The sequence below is a fragment of the Aspergillus nidulans genome, chromosome VIII (genome assembly GCF_000011425.1).
Source record: "Aspergillus nidulans FGSC A4 chromosome VIII".
NCBI classification, from domain to species: Eukaryota; Fungi; Ascomycota; class Eurotiomycetes; order Eurotiales; family Aspergillaceae; genus Aspergillus; species Aspergillus nidulans.
In genome coordinates this window covers 60,303-81,097 of record NC_066264.1, presented here as the reverse complement: position 1 = coordinate 81,097, position 20,795 = coordinate 60,303, and the positions used below count along the sequence as shown (strand labels likewise).

The window sequence follows — 20,795 nt, the reverse complement described above, 5'->3', positions numbered from 1 at the left end:
AAATAAGACATCTCGTTTGACATGGCCCTGTCGTAACCCAAGCCATGTATAACTTGCAAGTACACTACCTTCCAGTGATCCTTGGTTTTTCTTTGTCTTGTACGCCAGTTAATCTCCAAAGCAGGCCTTCGATACAACAGATATAGCGCAATCACCAATTCTTCACTTTTCCTGATTTCCCACCCCCACTGGCTTCTTCATGCCTTCTGGTCAATTGGTACAGCACCGGATACGACGCATCCAATGAGAGCACGATCCCTATATAAAACCAGCACATTGGACTGTCAAGCCATGGCGCCCCATCGACCTGGTGCTGGAAGCGGATGCAGAGTTTTACAAACCCGCCGGCGGTGGATATCGCACGAGCCCCCCTTTTGATCATTGTTAGTAGCAACGCGAACCGTAAATTCATGGAACTTACCAAATAAGCAAACTGGCTCCCCTCGTATGCCCACGGGTAAGCAGCTGCCCAACGGCGGCCGAGCTCGAGAGAAACTGGCACAGCGCGCCACCCCAATGAAAGCCCAGCGCGCCGCCCATTTCCAAAGCCAGGCATAGCTGGCCGGCCGCAAACGCGGCAATCACCGCCGCATACAACAGCACCAGTCGTCCTCGGCTTTCACCCAATGGCGTGCCCGCCCAGTCATTCGGGGCGTAGCGCAGGGTCGCGGCCAGGACGGCCGTGTGCAGGAAAAACCACACGCGCACGACGCCCTGCCAGTGGCCGCTGGCCTGTGGATATATCCACGCGTAGGTAAACTCCCAGGCGATATCGCAGCATAGGGGGAGGACGGCGATGGCGGGGAGTTTGTCAGCTTGCGTGCGGTAGACCATGGCGAGATAGTTTGTCGACCAACCAAGCGCGGCGAGGATCTTGAGCATTTCGGAGAGGGAGAGTGCGCTGAAGGGTTCCTCAATGATCTTGGAGATTGTTAGTTGAGACATGGTTGTGCGTGTTGTGGTGTGTCCTGAACTGCGATGAGTGCTGCTTCAGCATGCGATAACACGGTATCCTCAGTTAATTATGAACAAAGCTATAAGCCTAAGACCACGGTCGTGCTACATGGCAGTCATTTATTATCCGTGGCATTATGCAGGGAATGTTTGCGCAACTAGCTATTGATGCCCTTTGCTAATCACTGCAAGTGAGGAGTAAATAATGCATACCACAGCGGTACACCCATAACATCTTCCGAACGATTATTGGTCCTGGTGAATATGTAAGATTGCAGGAAATTTGGCGCTCTCGTCTTACCATCATCCGTCGATTCTTTGCTACAACTGAGTGTGTGGGAAAGAATAATGATTGATTTCCAGCATCCCTAGGTCGCAGTGCCTTGCCTATCACCTAAATAGTCGACCACGCGTTATCAACAGGAATGACTGCGCAACTGACCCCCTCCTATGCTCATTCAGCAATAGAATATGGGCAATGTTTATGGGCAATATTCTGCGGCTGGAGTTCAACGCCCTTTTCTTTGTCACAGCCGTGAGCCTGAGCAAGCTGCCCAGAGCCAGCAGGAGAATCGCCACATTTGCTCTTCCTGCAAACCCATATACTCTTTTAGGGCCGCCACAGGGTCCTGATTGTTGGCGGAGGTTTTAACGGAGGTTTTGGCGGCCTCCTATTCGCCGTGCACCTGCTCCAGACCGGCCAGTTCAAGGCGAGTAATATCGCCATTGCAGATACAGCCGCAGGGTTCTAAGGGACGTGGTACTGGAATCGGTACCCGGGTTGATGTGCAACACGGAGAGTTATATTTATATGCCGCTCCTAGAGGAGACAGGATACATGCCACGACACAGGTACGCCAGTGGCACCTAGATTCGCGAACATGCCGAGCGTATTGCAAGCATTGGGGACTAGAGGCCCGGGCCATGTTCCGCACCATTGTGCGAGGTTTGGCGTGGGACGAGGACAAGAAGATCTGGTACGTAGCTGACCAGCTGCTTGAAAATGTATCAGATACAAACAAGGCAGAGAGAAGCAGTTCAAGACATTGTCCTCCTCTCCTCGGGCTCTTTTGCAAGTCCTCGTGTCCCCAGCTACCCGGATATCACCAAGTACAAGAGGAGGCTCTTCCACACCGCACGCTTGGGACTGCCAGTTCACAGGCGAGCCATTAGAGATTTCAAAGCTCACTGGGTTGGCTGACAAGCGCGTTGGAATACTCGGGCAAAGGCGCCAGCGCTGTCCAGATCATCAACCACCTGGCGCGGTACAGCCGCTCGCTGGTCGTATTCCACGGACTCCCGCCGCCGTCAATGAACGCAGTAATCGCCCTCACCGACCCGGCATAGTAGAAGGAGGAGATTGCGAGTCAGGGAGCGGGCTGGCAGCAGCGACCGCAGAAGAGCTTCAACGCCTTCACTTACAATGAGACACCGCTCCCTAGAGCTAACTGTGCCGGCGACGGCTGGACGCGCATGCGATCGTTCATAACCGTGGTCAGGCTTCTTTTATGGCTTGTATTGACTGGCGGAATTTCTACAAATTCGGTAAGATCCAGGGGCTTCTAGGAAATGCGAGCAGGATCCGGCAAGATCATGAAGGGGCTTATCAAACCCATAACTGAACGTATCCACCTGTCAAGCGACGTAAGGAAGAATGTCCCAGACACCCAGAGCTATGCAAAATGCAGACGCTGAAACCTATTATTGGACGGAGATCGTTTTTCCTTGCAAAAATACTAATTTGGTTCACATTGATGGCTGGCTTTACTGAAAGGAATGGCCGTGTAACCAAAACCCTACCCCATGCGAACGCCAAAAACGACAAAGACGCCGAAACAAAGCACAATTATAAAAGTGGAATGTTTCCGTACAATGACCTTCCCACTCGTACTCTCTCGAGCCGTGTCCCTGGTGGCAGGAGTAGACCGTACCCAACCGGCGAGTTGTGTCACGGCCTAGGCAGGAGTAGCCCTTGAAACAGCAGAGGTCGCTGCAGAAGCCGCTGGAGTCGAGATTGAGGTTCCAGCAGTGGCCACCGCAGGGATGGGACTGGCTGCTGGAGTCACAGAAGCCTCAGAAACCGTAGTTGAAGTTGACGATGGCAGACCGCCAACTTCAAGGAACGCAGCGGCGAATGCATCAGCATTGAACTCGGTTCCCGGAGCAAACATGCCCCAAGTAGGATAAGGTATAACTGGAGGAGAGCCAAACACGTAATCGGTGACCGGTGGCACGATGCCTTGCTCATTGGTCCCGGCAACTTGGCGCGCCTGGAGGTTATGCATGGAGGCTGCTGGGTTCAATTTATCACTACCAATACGGCTTCTGGCTAGTGCTGGAGGAGGATGATGATGTGCATGTATTGAAGCAGGGGGTTGTAATGATCATCACCTCACTTACCGTCCTGAGGGCCGTTGGCAAGCTGTCCTGCGGGCAAAGCAGCGGCGCCGCCCAGCATGCCGACTCCAAGGAGCGCAACTGTAGATTGCTTCATCGAGATGTTTTGGTGCTTTCACTGGGCGAAAATGTGTCTAATATGTCTGAGCTGGATAATATAAAAGCCTTGTTGAGATTTTAGACAAGGTTTACGGAAGCTCTTTATACCACTATCGAAGTTGGCGCCGTGCTGAAACCAGCCGGTCTACCAAGAGAGATTGGCCGGGCAGAGGCCTACGATGCCGTTCTCACAAGTTACACCAGAGTCCTGAACCCGGTGAGCCTCCAAGACGGGCAACCCACTCTCAGAGTGCCAGGCCTACTGCGTTCGCACGCATCGTGTTCCTGTCTCGGCGGATGATCACCATCCGGGATTGAATTCGTTCACCCCAAAGCAGTCAATGGTTGCTGGTACAAATTTCAGCATCTCCAGCCTTCACTTCCATCTGGCTGCGCCCGGTCATTCGTCGCTTGCACTCGACGAGATATTGGCATATAATAAGTTCGTCTGCACAGTGCTGGCTTTTGCCAACAGACATAACAGCACTAATTTTGGCAATACCATTGTCCGTACAAGGTATTGACGTTTCTGGTTCAAATCGCAGGCAGACTTGCGGATAGCGCCTCTAGGCATCGAATAAGCTAACGAGACAATTTCACAACATAGTATTCTAGCTATAGCAAAAAAAAAATAAAATAAAATAAAATAAATAAAAATATAAAATAAAAAAATAAAAAGTAGGAGATTAGAAAAGGATATTCCAAAGTTGGACTAGAGCGCAACATGCTGCCTGGGGATCCGACACGCGAATCCAGTAACGGGCAATTGGCGCGACGAGAGCCTGGGTCGAAAGTCCCAAAAAAAAACGGTACCGTTACTTTGCGTGGTGGAGTGTATATTCATGGTGTGGCTTGACCGATGAAGTGAAGTGTCGTTGGGCGCCATCTGGTCTCAGATGTGCTCAACACTGGCTAAGAAAGATCTGTCCTGCTCTGATGATCATGGCGTGTTTTTCATTTTGCGGCCCCTCGCTCTTGAGAGCTTCGGCCCCGTGAGCAACCAGTTGGCCCGCTTGGCCAAAATGGACTCGACCGCAACTGCAATCAGCAGATTGCTCGAAACTCGCAAGCCATATACATTAGACCTCGGTGGTAGATGTAGACTTTTCTTGATTGGCAGTTGAAATCGATCCTTTGCACAGATGCGAGCAACTGATTCGTGGCAGGGGTATGATCAGAGGTATGGAACCTTCCACGTAGAAGGACGCTGTTGACTGACATACTGTGGCTCACAAGTTCCTGTGTCAAGGACACGTAGTTTTCAGTAGGGACTGTAACTGTGGCGCGTTTGTCTTGGTCATGCACGCAATATATCCTGTTTTATCTCGTCAGCCGCCACTAGACGTTTGACACGGTCAAAATCACACCTTCTACCGCTGAAGGGCCTCCCCAAGATGTCTGTACCCACATTTCATCTTCCATTACACGCCCATAAGCTCAGAAGGGGACCCGTTGAGCTCCGAGTGCCCTGATACTGATAACCACCCGGAGAACAGTGCTGTCAACTCTGGGGATTTCGTGCTCCCAGCATGCTGTAATAGCAGCAAACAGCCCGACGCAGAACGCTTAGACCTCTCTAATCTCAAGGTTCTTACTCTTCTCTTTGAGCTTTTGGAATTCCACAATATGCCGCAACACCGTCACGGGAACAAGCAGCAAGTTCAGTGGCTTCGTAACGGGGCTAGATGACCCGCGGAGTAGGTATTGAGCAGCTGGCTGGGCCGAGACTCACCTGAAATCTTGAGAGCTGACCATTGCCGCACGATACCCTGCCAGACAGATGGCAGCCCCTGTATGGTCTCGTTGAGCCACCCTGGAGATGCTTTATCGGAAAGGGTTTGTCGGATATATGAACTCGGCTCGGTTACCTCTGGGTATACCGGCCGAAAGAACACAGTCACAGGACGTAGAGGTTGCAAAGATGGGCTCTGCGACCCATAGGTTGGAGATAGAGGGAACTATGGTAACGAGGGACGTAGGGTGTACGCAGCAACGGCGAATTGTTGGTACTCGTCCGAAACGGTTGAAGGAAGCAGAACGAGCTGCCAAACTCGAAAGTATTCCTAGTTCTCACAACGCTTCACGGAACGCCTGTAGACGAGGCCTGCTCTCACTAACAAGAGCGCTCACGGCTGTTCATTCTGAAGTGATTTCCCTTCCATGCTGATTGGCCTGGAGCTCAATGGCATAATCACTACCTTGCCACAGCATGCATTGAGTGGGCATGTCGTACATATGCTCCTGGAATTCGTTGCATTCTTAGGAAAGGATTCCCCTTTCTGGTATTGGTGAACCGACTCCCTTTGCTGCCCTACGTGAGCAGCCTCTCATTACTTGAGGAAAACGTCTATATAATACGACGGCAGTATAATTCCAGCCGTTTTGTCATATCCAGAGGCATCTCAAATGTGCCCATCGCGGGCGACTTTGCGTGGTGGATGTTCAGTTCTGATCTAGTCCTGGCCCCTTGCCTGCAGGGCCAGTAAGCTTGTCTCGTGTCACACATGAGTCGGTCTGGAATGTGCCGACCCAAGTCAACTCTTATTACTACTGAATTTCGGGCCGGGCCTAGGGTCTAAGCTGGCATACCCCTTGACGCTAAGTCATTCGATTAGCCCTTGCATGTGTGGAAACGGAGCAATAAGAGCCGGTTGAGCGTCGATCGCTTTACCCTGACTGGTGGCCTCTGAGGACCCAACCATTTGGCTCAACTCGGGACTTGTAGGGTACTGTTGGTGCAAGAATATGCAAGATCAGGAGTTGCCCTGCCTTCAATAAACTCCACATAAGAACTATCCTCACCGTCGCTGTCACCTTCACTATGATCTGCGCCGTAAGGAGTATGCCAAAGCACCCCCAGCCGATACTTGCGAGACCTAGTGGCCCTGTCACAGAGCATGAAGACATTTTTTTCAATCGTCCGGTGCCGGCAGACATGTTACCCGCACAGATAACGCAAATATCAGCATTCCACCTTACAGAGCAGATCCCTAGCAAGATCCTTAGTTGTATCCACATACCCGCTTTGCTTGCAAGGGAATAACAACAGTGATTGCATCCTGGCTGAGAGAAGCGACTCAGTGTTGATGCTCGCACCCGCTTAGACGTATTTAGTATAGTATATGTAACGATCGGGCTTGCTACGGGGAAGTGTTGGCAAAAGAACAGATACGAAACATGTCATCGTTCTTGTGGCCGCTCTCTAGTATGTTAAGAAGCTCGCGGTAAACACGGTACACATTGGGCAGACTATCGATGCCAGGCTCCGGTGTATTGAGCAACAGGACAGTCCTATAGAGACAATATATTATCAAAGATCAGATTCCAGCTCCCCTTCGTGCAGATTAACAGCCAATCCTTGTATCATTCCAAAGCCGGCCAAATCAAAGCCAGTCTTTTTCTCCTAACTGACTACCGCAGGTGCCATTCATATTATGCGTCTTACAGCGACACTGTTGCAACATACTGTACAGGTCTTTGTGACGTGTATGGAGACGAATCATATTCATCCATATTGCAAGCTGTCTAAGTTGGTTCCTGAATTGTGTTTCCATAACATTGATACTCCGCTACAGGCTACTAACTCAGCCGAACATCTGACTTCCCTTGCTAGATTCAGCGTACCCTATAGCCTTCGATCTCTGGACAAACGCCATCGGCGCTGCCTGAGCCACAATCGGAGTAGCTATTCCAGTATCAGCTGGATCGACCCCAGCCATATCATACGGAAAACCCGGGTCAAAATCTCCCACGCTTTCTAAATACTCGATCTCCTCCTGGCTGAGCCGGAGTGAGAGCGCCTCGATGTTGTCATGCAAGTGCTGGATCTTGCGTCCGCCGATAATCGGAAAGACATATGGGGCCTTTGCCAGCAAGTACGCCAGGGCAACAGCTGTAACTGATTCAATCCCATGCTGCGCGGCAACAACTCCCAGCGCCTTGCTCATTGCCTCCTCCAGCGCGGTTTGCTGCCCACCATATATAGCTCTGAGCCCCTCCCCCTGATCCTTGCGGCGTGCGAGCATATCCCGTGATTGAAACTTACCACTACCAAGGGCGTCATACACCGTCACGGCCATTCCAAAGTGCCGGGCCATGGGTAGAATATCACGCTCGAGCTCACGCCGCAGCGGATTCCAACGACCCTGGTAGACAGAGAACTGGGTCTTCCCCTGCTGCTGGGCATAAGTGTTTGCTGCACTAACAACCCAAGCTGGCGTATTGCAAATTCCCAGGTAGAGGACATCTCCGCGCTGGACAAGATGATGTAGTGAATCCATGAGCTCCGGGATAGAGGTGGTATAGTCCCACGTGTGCAGGTAGAGGATATCAATCCAGCTTGTTCGCAATTTCTGCAGGGAGTCGCGAACGCTCATGTGTAGGCTGCGCTTGTGGTTCCCCGAATAGTTCACTGCGAGCCCTTTGCCCAGTTCATGGGCGCGGTAGTCGGTCCCGAATTTGGTGGCAATCACCATCTTGTCCCGATTGCCGCGGCTGGCCATCCATTCTCCAATCCACATTTCCGACTGTTCATTCTGGTACGCGTTTGCTGTGTCAATGAAGTTCCCCCCCGCAGCGGCGTAGGCATCTAGCAATTCCATCGCCGAGTCCTTATCCATTGAGCCAAGGTCGGTGCTCCATGCGTCTCCGATAGATAGTGCACCGAGCTGGAGGGGAGAAACACGTATGCCCGCCGTGGGTGAAAGGATTCGGTAGCGGCCTAACTCGGAGGGGGGTTCTGGCGCCGGGCCGAACAGCTCGAGGATTCGTGTACCTGTCATAGCATTAAGATATAGCAATGATAAGAATACGAGGTTGTTTGAAGATCGAACAGGGACAATTAGTGGCTAGGAATACCCTGGTGGTCAAGGCGGGTATAGTGAGTGTCCCAGAGATGGAATGTGAAAATGTAAGGGACGATTGTCTCCTTGCAGCGCTGTGATTTGATTGACTAGCCATAATTAAATACACTAATAAGAGTCTTACTAGGATATACAGGCTATTAGAGGGCCGCAGGTGAGGCAGTGGTGGTAAAGGGAGCAGGAGCGTCAACGCCAATTGGCACATGGCTGGCCTCCAGCCTGTGACGAAGGTCCTGTAGACGAATGGTATCATAAAACTCCCAGATTTCATCCACCGTGTTGCAATCCTCTGCCATTCGAAGAATAAACACATATTCATTGTTGTAGTCACCGACCGTTGTCTCTGCGGCGGTTTCGGCGTGAATCATGACCTTTCTCGCTTGCTCGTCGACCAGAATTTGGCTGTCATCCAGGACACCAAATTTATACTTGGTAATCGTAGCTTTCCACTGGGGAAACGCTTCACGGGTCTGATCATTCGTGATGCTGTAGTTTCTGAAGCTGGGGCAGCACATATGATGAAGACATGTTGAAGATCGTATAGCGAGCATTGCATCCACGTCTAAGCTCTCGAGTGTCTCGACAAACCGCGACGCGGTGGCAAGGAGCCTGTGGCGCGTGGTGTTCATGGACTATTTACGATGGTCAGGATTGATTGGAAAAATAGAGATATGATCTTACTTTGTTGCTGTGGGGGGACAGTGTAAGGTCGACGGAAGTGGAGGAATTGTTGGTTCTGCCCTATGTATATATATCGTAACAGCGGTATAATCGGGGTATGATTAGGCAACATCCCCTTGCTTTATGGGAATGGATCTAGCCACACAGATATTGTAGTGGAAGTGTTTGACCCTTAGAAGTAGTCGTTGTCGTTACTACACCGATAGCGCCCTTTGGCTCCTAATATCGCATTTTCAGGGCGCCTGCCTCACTCCGCAGTTGATAGCTACGTAGCTACATAGCTCTGGTCTAAAGTATAGCGACTAAGGTATCCTGACCGCAGGGCCACGTCTCGAGCAAGTTCTCTCACCGGTATACTACGCATCAGCTCCAACACGGAGATATCAAGTCGAGCCTCGGTGGCAAGGTAGGCGCGCAGAAAGTTGAAATTTGGAGACCTTATCTGCAGCGCGCACCGAGCTCTGCGACAGAAAGCCCGCTCCGTCAATGAATCTGAGGCTGAGAGACTGTTGCGATCTATGGCACTTGATCTTCGTTTCAAGATACTGTGCGTATTGAACGGCCAGGCGAGAGATACCGCCCGTATCACGGGAGAAGCAAGAAATCAAAACTGGCGCTTCTTCTTCTCTAGACTTGGCCTCATTGTTGCACCTTGGCTCCTGACCCAAGGCTCCAGCCATTGCTGCACCTTGCGACCCGTGTACTCTTCTAGAGTCTTCATAATACAGTGCGGGTTTGTGCCGCCATACCCAAAGGGGTTGATATTTGCTCTGCGCTTTCACCCTCTGGCTAGGAGACCGGTTCAGCCAGCACTTTTAGGCGCCATCTGCCAAGAGGTGCGTCTGGACATAGCTGTTTAAGTTATATATTTGGTGGAATAATACCGTTCTCCAGGGCCAGAACTGTCTTGATATCTGGGAAACACCACCGCAACCCGAAGGTGCACTATGTTCGTTTTGACGCTTCCAATATAGAGCAAATCTTGCGGCAGCCGCCTGTGGCTAAAGGCGCGAGCCAGTGACGAAGCGCCGGTCAAATCGCCTTTCGTGTACCTGATTCCATGCGCTTCCCAAAAGGCGTCTCAACGAGATCGAGACAGACTTGGTCATAGACACTTCGAATCAATCGCTCTTGCTCCTCTGCTGAGGAAAGCGGTGATGCCGGGGTCCGGATAACGGCGCGTAATGCATTTCCATCGGAGAGTGCTGCATCAAGGGGCCTAAGAAGGACAAACCCAGTTCCTTCACCCCTGGCGTATCCGTCTGTTTGCTCCTCAGAGGCCTTTGCAGCGGCCGTCCGAGCTGAGAAAACCGAGCAAACCCTAACTGGTCATCACCTGCGGTACAAATTCGCATCGGCGCCACCGACTAACACCTGGAGTGTTATTTTTGCATGTAAGCAGGGTAATAGAAGTAATCTCGCTGTACACGTTGAGGAATGCGCACCATATCAGCATCTCCTGTGCGGATGCTCTGGCAGCCCAAACGAAGCGCGACGACAGACGAAGAGCACGCAGTATCAACCGTTAAAATGGTTGGTTGGAGGTCAAAGAACCACGAGATACGGTTTGCGAGCATCCCTCCTCCGAACACCGTAAATTTGTATCTCGGCTGCAACTCGTCCTGCCCCAGAAGCTCCCTGAAGTCGGCGGAGCTGGGGACGTAACATGCCGTCCGTGTCCCTGCAAAATCGTCTATTATCATACTGGCTAGAGAAAGTAGTCAGCTTCTGTGGTAGCACTCGACTGACCGTTTTCAAACGCCTAGAATGCACATTTCAGCATTACGGCTCTGCAGATCCATTGCTCGAGCCTGCTTTGAAAGCACAGAAAAACACGGCGCGAAAAGTAGCAGGGTGCCGCTTCATGAAATGGCCCCATTTCTATTCACGGTGCCGGCCTGCGAGCCAGAAGGGTGATAGAACGCATTGACATTAAACCGGTCCGGTGGCACCTTGCTTCCTTTACTCTGTTTATTCACAAGTACTGACCATAGGTTCTGGGGGGAAATCACCCGGACATCGCAATAATTGCGGATGGGTTGACCTGTCAGTCCCGCCATTTTGATACCTGAGCACTCGTCCAAGAAAGTTGCCAGAGGACAGATAAAAGAAAAATTAGCAGTGCTAGAGGCAGCTAGTATTATGAAACCTCACACAACCGCCGTACTACAATCATTAAGGGCTTCTGGAGAACCGTGAGGAAGTGCGGGGACTAGCAAGGGATTCTAAACCCTCCTACTAGGTCAGGTGATGTATTCAATGCTCAAAGGCGAATACTCCGGAGAGCAAGCTTAAGGCGATTGGAAGCTCGTGTGCGATCAATTCACGCCAATGCTGATGAAGCTGGCTTAAGGCATGGGGGTACTTAGGCGTTGCTCTTACATGATCTAGCCAACAAGGCCCCCCTTGAGTGACAAGAAATGCTCGGAAACTGACTCTTCCGGTGAATACGTGGTTGCGCAGGACAACCCCCGCATCCCTTACTTCTCGAACGGTTCACGCAGCTACAGGATAGTAGCCCATCATGTGGGATTATTGACGGGCTAGGCTGCGGTCAGATGAGGACCACGCCTCAAGTTGACCCCATGCGTTGCTTGCAAAGTGACGTTCAATATATGTTATGGCAGTGATAACAGTGAGAGGAACAGTTGTCGTGATATAGGATTCGTATGTTAGTTGTTGTAGATAACCAGGACGACCATCTACATGAAATGTTGCCTTGTAGCCGTCTCGCTAGAGCATATATTTATAGTACGTCCGGCCACTGCTCGCCTCCGCGAGGCGTGTATCTACCTGGTTCATTTAGCTCTCAACTACGCTATACTGCCCTGTCACAGTATCATCCCTGCTTCTCTGTGTCCGCATCATGACTATCATTCCCAAACGCAGTTACAACGGTTTGCTTCTGACACCAATCTAGAAACATTGTCAAAAGCGGTCGACGACGATGGTGTTGTTAATTAGATGCATCCGGTCTCTTGATGTGACCTAGCGCCTCCAAAACGAAGTCGAAAGCTCCAACCAACCTGTTTGGCTTGATGATAACCCGTTCTGAAGGAAAGAAAATTTCCTCCTCGGGCTCGCCACCCTACCGGGACGACATACTGAACAACTCGGCAGTACTCACAACATGCAAGGCCGTCTTCCGCGACGTGGGAGACTACTGGCTGACCACTGGGAACTTACGAACCACAAAACCACAAAGCCCAGCACAAGGCTTTCACCGGGACACATTGCTCTATCCCGTCCTTCAGTACCAACCTGCCACATCACCATCCCTGATAGTGACGCTCCTTGTCTCCATGACGGACGCCACTGTTGCCAACGGTGCAACGCGGGTCATTCTCAGCAGCCAAAATGGGAGGCTGTTGAACACCATCGGAGGACCAGGCCGTGCAAGCAGAGCTAAACGCTGGGGACATGCTGGTAATCCCTCAGCGGCTGCTGCACGCTGGTGGGAAGCATACGAATCAGGCACCGAATACAAGACGAATGCTACTAATTTTCTTCACAAGATGTTAGCTAGTTGCTCTTGAGAGCCCGGTTACTCTGGAACCATGCCCCCGCTTTCACAGAAGATGGTTGGCTGGAGGACTGTTAGACCAGTAGTGCTCAGTACGGTTGGGTTAAATACACATCAGTCGGGTGCTTAGAGGATGGACTGAAGTTGAAGACAGCAAAACCGCTACAAGGCAAAAGGGCCACTGAGTAAATAATCGTAGCTGGGGCCCACTGTCTATTAGCATAATTGTCTCGTAATGTTATCTAACGACTTTCCACCCCTTTAGTTCGTATTATATCAATAACAGTTTGCACATATCCAAAACCAATAGGATAACATGGAGGTAAATCACCCGATACAGTCTGTTCGGTTTTTTCATTAGTAGCACTACAGTAAAACCTATTAGAAGAGTCCGTTCGCCTTTATGCGAGCTTGTCCTCACCACCCACCCGACATATGAGAGTCTCAGGATCGGAAGCCGCGCTGTATTGCAGCCTTCCAGGTAAGGGGATTCTGAGGCCTATGAATATCCCTGACCGACTTCGGCCCCTTGCCGACACGCATGCCACATAAGCGCCAATCCAGCAGCACTATGGCTAAATAACCATATACTCGCGGCTCGTCCGGCTCTCAAAAACTTACTTTAGATACACTACACCATGCTTCAGGAAACTATTAGTCTCACCCCGCTGGGCCAACCTTTGATCGCCGGTTTCGTGGTAGTCTCCGCTGTTTTATATTTGCTCTACAACACCCAGCAATGGCGTCCCAACAATCTCCCTCTTTTGAACGATGGGGGCCCATTCGACTTTCTTCAGGTGACAGCAGTGAATCGCTTTCGTCGCGATGCCCGGCGGCTCATAAAATCCGGCTTTGATTCTGTAAGTTCGCACGCAGAAATTGAACAAGAATGAAACGGCGTCGTATGCTCATCCAGTGACACTAGTACAAAAATGTCTTCGCAATGCGTACGGATGTAGGGGTGGAATTGTTTGCGTCTCCTGAATATGCGGACCAGTTCCGCAATCACCCTTCGCTGAAGGTATTCCCGTTCACTGCAAAGGTAGGTAGTCAATGGAACACCCGCCTGTGGGAAGAAATCGGATTTCTGAATTCTTGGTCAGATGCATCACGGTCATCTTCCGGGCTTTGAGCTATGCCGGTCACAGCCGGTTGAAGATCGCATTTTGATAGAGTCTGTGCGAACACAGCTCGCGCAGTCGCTTGGTAAGAGGAGCTACGATACGTGAAGCACAACCAAACTAACAAGCTTTTCCAGGCAAACTGATCCAGCCGCTCGCATCAGATATCGGTGAAGCAATTAGCGATAGATGGCCTAGTGAATCAGGTAAACCATGACTTCCGTCGACATGCGCGAAAGTGTGGCTGACCCGTCTATCTAATAATCCCCAGGCTGGCAGGAAATAGTTCTTGGGTCGGTGGTCGAGCGTACCATAGCCCAGGGTACATCTTCTGTGTACTGCCTGGACGAGGCGTGGCCCGAGTTTGTGGTAAAGATGGAAATGGCTCTGGGTATGGCATCGGCGGCACTCTCCGCGTGGCCTGTGATGCTACGACGGATTGTGGCCAAGTTTCTACCTGAGTGCCTGGAGCTCTACCGCATCATGAAATCTGGCCGAGAGCTCATGAGCCGTGACATGCGCAGGAGAACGGCTCTGCAGGCATCAACAGGCGAAGAACCGCTAAACTTCTTTGAATGGTTCAAAGAAGCCTCGCACGGGGAAGAATATGACGAGCTCATACTTAACCTGCGGATTGCCTTTGCGTCCATGCATGGCCTCTGCGACCATCTGGTTAAGATCCTCCTGCGCCTTTCTGAGGATCCTCAGCTCGTCAGCGACCTTCGTAAAGAGGTCATCCAAGTCTACGAGACTCATGGGTGGAGCAAAACGGCGCTGTACCACTTGAAACTCATGGACAGTGCCTTTAAGGAAGTTCAACGGGTAGATCCAATCCTGTTTGGTATGCCAAATCCCTTCTCCTGGTTCGGACACACCCTAACTATCAGACAGCAGTTGGCAGGGTCGCCGTCGCTGACGTAACGTTGAAAGACGGCCTCATCATTCAGAAAGGCCAGTCTATCCGCATATCTGGACACACAATGTGGGATGAGGACAAGTATCCTGACGCCGCGCACTTTGACCCGTATCGGTTTTACAGACTCCGACAGGCTCCAGGGCAGGAGAATACAGCACAGTTTACATCACCTACCTCCGATCACCTGGGATTCGGCTATGGAGGCCGCGCCTGTCCAGGACGGTTCTTCGCCGCAGCGGTGCTGAAGATATCTCTTTGCCACGTGTTGATGAAGTATGATATTAAACCGGCCAATGGGGAGACTGGGCAGCACGTGTGGGAGTTTGCGGCAGCAATCAACGCAAACATGACCGCAAAGGTGCTAGTAAGACGGCGACAGCCGGAGATCCAGATCTAATTCCTGGCCTTTGAGAATGAGACCATTACACGGAAGCGGCCAGCGCCATGTTAATTCACGCAGTAATTATGTTCGCCGGACACATGAACCAGGCACTAGCGGTCGTTTTATCAAGTGCTGGTGATTGGTGCGAACTAGAAAGGTACAGCTGACGCTTGACGCCATCCGCTAATTCAAACTTATTTTCCAGCACACTCACCGCAGACATATACGGCAAATATATATAATATTGCTTGCCTGAATACGTGGCGGCAAAATGAACGCTCTCGGCCATGAATAAACTATCAAGCTTAAAGCTTGATAATTACTTCTTATATCATCTATAGTAGAGCTTACTATGTGTTGTAACCCTTTCACAAGTCCTTATGGCGAGGAATGTGTACTATGGCGCGTATACTAGCCATCGTGATAGCTGCATATCAAAATGTCAAGCGCAGTGACCAGTTAGGGCTAGGTGACTCGAATTGATACGGATACGTTTATTTTACCATTTATAGGGTTAATACATAACTAGCGGTAATAATATGTCACGTTAACCTGACAGAATTAAAACCCCAGCACAGCCGCGCGCCAAATCAATCAACCCGGCGCAGTTGCAAAATGCCTCAATAATCGGTAAAAATAGGATCTGTCTGGCGTCTAAATACATGTCATCTGCTGGAAGCCGGTCTCACAGTATCAACAACGGTCGGTATAGCGGTCGTCGAGTCTCTTCATGTGCTCTAGCGAAATCAATTTAGCACTGATATAAAACGTCGCGGCAGCGAGGCCAAAACAATTTTAGCCAGGATAATCTTCATCCTCTCGAAGTCTTCGAAAACCTGGAAATAGCTAAATCCGACGGGATGATCCTCGGTAAAGCCCAGTCCCCGAGTCTTATCGAGGCAGAGTTCCCGATTCTGGTAGAACAACGTATGACCTATTTTCACCAACGACCAAGCTGTTGGTGAAACCAACTGCTTCTGCAGTCCGTACTCGGTGTACATTCTTTCGTAAGCCACTTGGTTCGCGTGCCACCTGCTGTCTATATTTGTCCACTGATCGTCAACAGTTTCGCTGGCTTCAAGCCCAAAGTATCTGCAGATAGAGGGCCACTTGGCACTCCACGACCCAGGCATGTCTGTGTCTGCTATATTGAATACTTCGCCGTGTGACTCGTCCGACTTGACAAGGGAAAGGTATAGCTTAACCCTTCAGTGGCTCGCGAATCGAACACTTTACGATGTAGCCTCGAAGATATTGTGATGGGCTCAAGTTAAATGGAACGAATTTGCCATCTCAAGCCCCTTTTGCGCTGTAAGGGACAAAATGCCGGAAGAGCAAGGGGCTAGAGAAACCCAAGGAGGTAGGATTCTGCACTTTTACGGATATACCTACAGAGACAGCACGCACATGTCCACTGTTAGGTTTTGATCGGCCAGAAATCAATCGACTATTGTCAGGTTAACATTTCAGTCTAAAAAAGCATCATCAGTCCACCAGCAGTTAATTTTACATTAGAGCCATGTCAATCCGAGAAAGACTGCTTGCAACTGTTTCGAAATACATTGCCGCGTACAACGAGTTCGATCCAAGTGCTATGAAGACCGTTCGCACACCAACCTGCCTTACTCATGGAGTTGCACCGACCTGCAAGTTTACTCAGAGTATGGAGGAACACACGAGACATATGATGTTATCGCGAGGAGTGTTTCGATCAGTCAATGCCAGCATTGTGGACGACAACATTACGGTTGTTGATGAGGTGTCAAGACAAGTTGTCGTGAAGGTGAAAATCAGGTGTGAAACGACGGTTGGACCCTACGAGAACGAAGCAATGTTTATAATGGCTATGAATGAGGAGGGAGCTCTGGTGGATGAGATCTTTCAGTTCTTGGACACAGCCCGTTTTCGCCAGTTCCAGGGACGCCTCGAGGAGGCTCAATAATCTAGGAATTGATGATAAATGGGCAATTATGAAATGTATTGTGCTCGGAGAGAAACACTGATATTGTCTGCACGCCTTTCCAAAATAAGTCTTAGCAAGATTCCAAAGTCTATGATCAAATCATTCCAATTACAGACAGCTGCTATGAGGGAAGGGTGTTTAGTCCCAGATAGTCAAGTTGTCTTGCCTTCGCCTGACTGAGATCCTCAAAGTTGAGTCGGGAAATAGAAAGTTTCCCGAAGAAATCACTGTAGAAATTTCCTCATCAGGGATTTTCACATCATACTTTAACAGAATATGACATAGTATGATTTTGATTTTCGTGGCTGCAAAGAATCGGCCTGGGCATGAATGCTTTCCCAGTCCGAACCCCATGTGATCTGGTGTGGGCGAAACGAGATGTGCTGCGTGATCGCCCGAGTCGCGACGACGTACAAATCTATAGGGGTCCCATTCTAGCGGGTTGGGATAGACAGCTGGGTCCCATATTCGTGTATTGACGACGTTAATTGTCTCGCCCTTTGAGATCACAGTTCCGTCATGTAATGTTATCTGTTCAGTAACGTAGCGACCCATACCGACTGTGTTGCGGTGACATTAGGGTTAGCTCAACATGATTCATAAATGAAGCAACGACACCTACAAACAACGACAGGTTTGACACGCTGTGTTTCCTTCAGGACGCTGTCCAAAAGTTTAAGGTTGTACATGGCAGACTTCTCCCATCCATCTGCCCGCAGAACCCTGACCATCTCCTCCCGAAGATCTTCTTGGAGTTTCTGCGAATCGCGGAAACGACAGATATCAGTCAGAGTCTTAATTATGAGGTCGGATGTAGTATCAATTGCCGCTGCAGCGAGGGAAAGCTGTGCCAGCACGGGGTTGTATTTCCGATCACCTGCAATTTCTTCAAGCCAATCTAGAAAGTTCTGCTTGTTTTGATGCGCAGAGTATCCCTCTGAAAGTATGGGGTAGAGCATTAGTGCCGCTTCTCGGATATGGCGTCGTAGTTTACCGCAAGAAGGCAGGAAATACGTAGCAATGGGACGCAGAGCCTCTGGCCACTTGCAAAGATCTAGATCCGCCACGAACATATCAGAGCTGTAGTTGGTGACAATGCTAAGCCATTTCTGATCACGGCCGAGTTCCTCGCCGACGAACATGACTGCCGACACTCGAGAGACAAGCGAGGCTATGGTGAAATTTAGATCTAACTCATGCCAACCTGGGAACACCAGATTAGTGTGGCACCTTGCAAGACTGCATGGTCACGTACAATTACTATTCCCCCATTGTGATTCGAGAATCAGTGCAGTTTCAGCAGAGATGGGTTTCATCAAGGCCCCTTGAAGGCCAAAAAACGTAAGCTAGTAACCCTTATAGACAGCTGGCTCTTACCGATGGACCTGGTCAGTCTAAGCCGGATAGCATCTTTCATTACTTGCTGTGGCCGCAAGACCTCAAAGCCTGATACGTGAGCGTGGAACTCCTTTGCTATAAAGACATCCGCATTGCAGGCCGGATGGCTTTTAACCTCATTGGCATATTCGGGCCCAAGGATTATCTTGGGCCCTTTTTGAGAAACCACGCGAAATACACGCGCCTGCGGTTTATTTTAGTCTCCAACCCAGAATCAAACAATTACACACGTAACAACTGACCATCTGAAGCCCATTCAAGATAATGCCCCGTCCATCGACAGAAAAGCGCCGCCTTGCCTGGTACTGTCCTATCTCAAACCGCCTGCGTCCGTTCACGGTTGGGATATCGCATTTAGCTGGTGCCAGCAGCTTAAATATCACAAAGACAGCAGACATCATCCACATGATATAGAGGCCGAGTTCATGGTTAGGTAGAGTTGAGAAGGGGTGCATTGCGCTATCGATGGGAAGTCGCAACATGGTCGCGCGTGATGTTTCAACAAGCTCTCGTCCGACGAACTAAGATGTGTCGAGTATGTTCTATACAGACTCGCCAAGTAACAAGGCGATTTTCTGTCCAAGCTGGCCTTTACCACTCGTGCTACGTGGACCGCTGCCCCTACATACTTGAAGCATGGGCTTGGGAGGACCGAGGGCAGAGATGTTGAAAATAATCATTCCTCAACTTTCGTGTTTTGCAACTCATTGGGCATAGCTGCAGCTACGGAGGAATGTGTGAAAGTTGGACAGGAACTCTTCCTTGAACTAGGTTCGGGACGAGGTTCTCTTACATAGTCTGTCTATCAGTCAACCCGACCAACTTGGACACCCATCCTCCGACCATCAAGATTTGTTGAAAATAAATCCCTATTTGATCGCCCATCAAATGCCACCCTCCCCTGATTTCGAAGCCTTCTCATTGACCCCTATCGATCAGGCGAATGGCCAAGTTTTTTTCTTCTATAACATATCGTATCGGGTGCGGAATGAAGCTTCTGCCCTTCAAACCATCCATAACGCTATCGATGTCCTTCTTGAAAAGGTGCCGTTTTTGAACGGGGAGATCGCGTTTCCTGCCCCAGTTCCTGACGCGAACAATGTCCTTATAGTCCGACCACCCAGGGCCAAGTCTGAAGATCAAGTTCCACTGGTCCAGGTAAAGCGCCATTCCAATTGTGCCCTGCCGGTCAAGAAACTAGAACAGTCTCCATTTAACGTACCATCGAGTCTTCCGCTTAATGGTCTCTTCAATCCACTCGCCGCATACCCAACTCCTAATCGACCAACACCTGTCATTCGTTTCCAGATTAACTTGGTCAATGACGGCCTTATCCTGACGCTGGCGTTCAATCATGCAGTATTCGATGCTCTCGGAGCCGCGGTGATAGTAAAACTTCTGGCCGAATCGTGTCGCAACCAGGACAAAATAGGAATGGACGGGAGATTGGGAATCCCTTCCACGCAGGCACGAGTGCGAAGCCCATTGTTGGCTCTGAGTTCGCGGCTGAAAAAAAATAACCGTGCTCGTGTAGATGCGCCTTCGCCATCTGAATTCTCTGAAAATATCTCTCACAGACCGGTTGCAGCACCCCCACCATTGAAGGATGAATGCTTTGTCTTTTGCGCTGAAAAACTCCAACAGCTGAGGATTGCTTGTACCTCTATACTTGAAAAGTTACATGAGAATCAGAAATCGGTCACAGGTCAAGGAGATGTAAGGTTTCTTTCGATCAACGATGTACTCACGGCGCTCATCTGCGAATCGATAGCTCAGGCACGGCATGCCGCCAAGCACCCGTACAGAGATGAGAAGCTCCATGCGAAGCCAAGTGTCTCTGAGTGCCTTATGGCTGTAGACCTGCGCAAGTTCGTTGAACCTCCTCTCCCCCATGACTACATGGGGAACGCTGCTATCCCGCTACGTTTCGAGGTCAGTTCTCAACGACACGCCTCTCCAGACTTCCATCGGGCAGTCCGAGAAGTACCCACCGGTTTGAACACGTCATTCTTCCTCGCCATCGCAAAGACGGCTTATACAATCCGGGCCAAACTAGCGAGATTCGGCGAATCCTACATCGACTCGCTAAGTTCCTTTCTGAACGCCCACGAGGAACAGAAGGCTGTGAACATCCTCCCGGCTTGCGCTATCGTCTCAAGCTTGAGACACATCAAGACATACGAGCTACAATTTGGAGCGGAGCTAGGGGAAATCCAGGCCTTCGAAACCGGAATACCGTGGGTAAATGGGTCCTGTATAATTCTCCCCTTGTGCGCAAATAGCTCGGATGTGGCAGGTTCCGCGCCCTGGAATGTGCGGATAACGCTGGACGAGAGTACGATGTATTGCTTCAAGAATGAGCCGGCTCTACGTTGGGCACTATTGGAGCAAGGAAAAAGCAAGGTTCTAGGCCCATGCGACTGCAAGGCTGACGTGTAGCAGCACACCTGTCGGAGCTTGAGCAATTCTTGTGAGATGTTGATTCCAGGATTTCACCGG

General features: G+C 50.4%; 10 protein-coding genes across 10 annotated transcripts, besides 1 other annotated feature; 5 read left to right on the top strand and 5 right to left on the bottom strand.

Annotated features, from left to right (window-relative positions):
* Positions 1 to 20,795: part of a sequence feature (contig 1.172 1..523550(1)) that runs on past both edges of the window.
* Positions 198 to 945, bottom strand: ANIA_09257 (protein ausL; the record flags this gene model as incomplete). The annotated part of the gene is made up of 3 exons (XM_677434.1): positions 198 to 258; positions 342 to 371; positions 422 to 945. The coding sequence occupies 3 exons, from the start codon at positions 943 to 945 to the stop codon at positions 198 to 200; spliced, it is 615 nt and encodes a 204-aa protein (XP_682526.1).
* ANIA_11647 (uncharacterized protein) lies at positions 1,836 to 2,382 on the top strand (the record flags this gene model as incomplete). Its single annotated transcript, XM_050613104.1, has 2 exons — positions 1,836 to 1,931; positions 1,967 to 2,382. The coding sequence occupies 2 exons, from the start codon at positions 1,836 to 1,838 to the stop codon at positions 2,153 to 2,155; spliced, it is 285 nt and encodes a 94-aa protein (XP_050468945.1). The 3' UTR covers positions 2,156 to 2,382.
* On the bottom strand, positions 2,910 to 3,480 carry ANIA_09256 (uncharacterized protein; the record flags this gene model as incomplete). Its single annotated transcript, XM_050613103.1, has 2 exons — positions 3,355 to 3,480; positions 2,910 to 3,247 (listed from the first exon to the last, which is right to left on the bottom strand). Exons 1-2 carry the CDS (start codon positions 3,446 to 3,448, stop codon positions 2,910 to 2,912), a joined length of 432 nt encoding a protein of 143 aa, XP_050468944.1. The 5' UTR covers positions 3,449 to 3,480.
* ANIA_11205 (aldo/keto reductase) lies at positions 6,938 to 8,255 on the bottom strand. Its single transcript, XM_050613102.1, has one exon. The coding sequence runs from the start codon at positions 8,229 to 8,231 to the stop codon at positions 7,035 to 7,037; it is 1,197 nt and encodes a 398-aa protein (XP_050468943.1). The 5' UTR covers positions 8,232 to 8,255; the 3' UTR covers positions 6,938 to 7,034.
* On the bottom strand, positions 8,453 to 8,941 carry ANIA_11214 (uncharacterized protein; the record flags this gene model as incomplete). The annotated part of the gene is made up of 1 exon (XM_677432.2): positions 8,453 to 8,941. The coding sequence occupies one exon, from the start codon at positions 8,939 to 8,941 to the stop codon at positions 8,453 to 8,455; it is 489 nt and encodes a 162-aa protein (XP_682524.2).
* ANIA_09254 (uncharacterized protein) lies at positions 11,860 to 12,529 on the top strand (the record flags this gene model as incomplete). Its single annotated transcript, XM_677431.1, has 2 exons — positions 11,860 to 11,890; positions 12,114 to 12,529. 2 exons carry the CDS (start codon positions 11,860 to 11,862, stop codon positions 12,527 to 12,529), a joined length of 447 nt encoding a protein of 148 aa, XP_682523.1.
* On the top strand, positions 13,155 to 15,262 carry ANIA_09253 (protein CYP651A1; the record flags this gene model as incomplete). Its single annotated transcript, XM_677430.2, has 6 exons — positions 13,155 to 13,376; positions 13,442 to 13,558; positions 13,620 to 13,722; positions 13,775 to 13,843; positions 13,909 to 14,478; positions 14,532 to 15,262. The coding sequence occupies 6 exons, from the start codon at positions 13,155 to 13,157 to the stop codon at positions 14,948 to 14,950; spliced, it is 1,500 nt and encodes a 499-aa protein (XP_682522.2). The 3' UTR covers positions 14,951 to 15,262.
* ANIA_09252 (uncharacterized protein) lies at positions 16,374 to 16,877 on the top strand (the record flags this gene model as incomplete). The annotated part of the gene is made up of 1 exon (XM_677429.2): positions 16,374 to 16,877. The coding sequence occupies exon 1, from the start codon at positions 16,455 to 16,457 to the stop codon at positions 16,875 to 16,877; it is 423 nt and encodes a 140-aa protein (XP_682521.2). The 5' UTR covers positions 16,374 to 16,454.
* ANIA_09251 (protein CYP650A1) lies at positions 17,037 to 18,976 on the bottom strand (the record flags this gene model as incomplete). The annotated part of the gene is made up of 6 exons (XM_050613101.1): positions 17,037 to 17,458; positions 17,521 to 18,102; positions 18,154 to 18,222; positions 18,276 to 18,480; positions 18,539 to 18,817; positions 18,926 to 18,976. 6 exons carry the CDS (start codon positions 18,974 to 18,976, stop codon positions 17,037 to 17,039), a joined length of 1,608 nt encoding a protein of 535 aa, XP_050468942.1.
* Positions 19,185 to 20,735, top strand: ANIA_09250 (uncharacterized protein; the record flags this gene model as incomplete). The annotated part of the gene is made up of 1 exon (XM_677427.1): positions 19,185 to 20,735. One exon carries the CDS (start codon positions 19,185 to 19,187, stop codon positions 20,733 to 20,735), a length of 1,551 nt encoding a protein of 516 aa, XP_682519.1.

Coding starts and splice junctions, on each gene's coding strand:
- ANIA_11205 (XM_050613102.1), bottom strand. CDS start 8,231: ATGACAGGTACACGAATCCTCGAGCTGTTCGGCCCGGCGCCAGAACCC.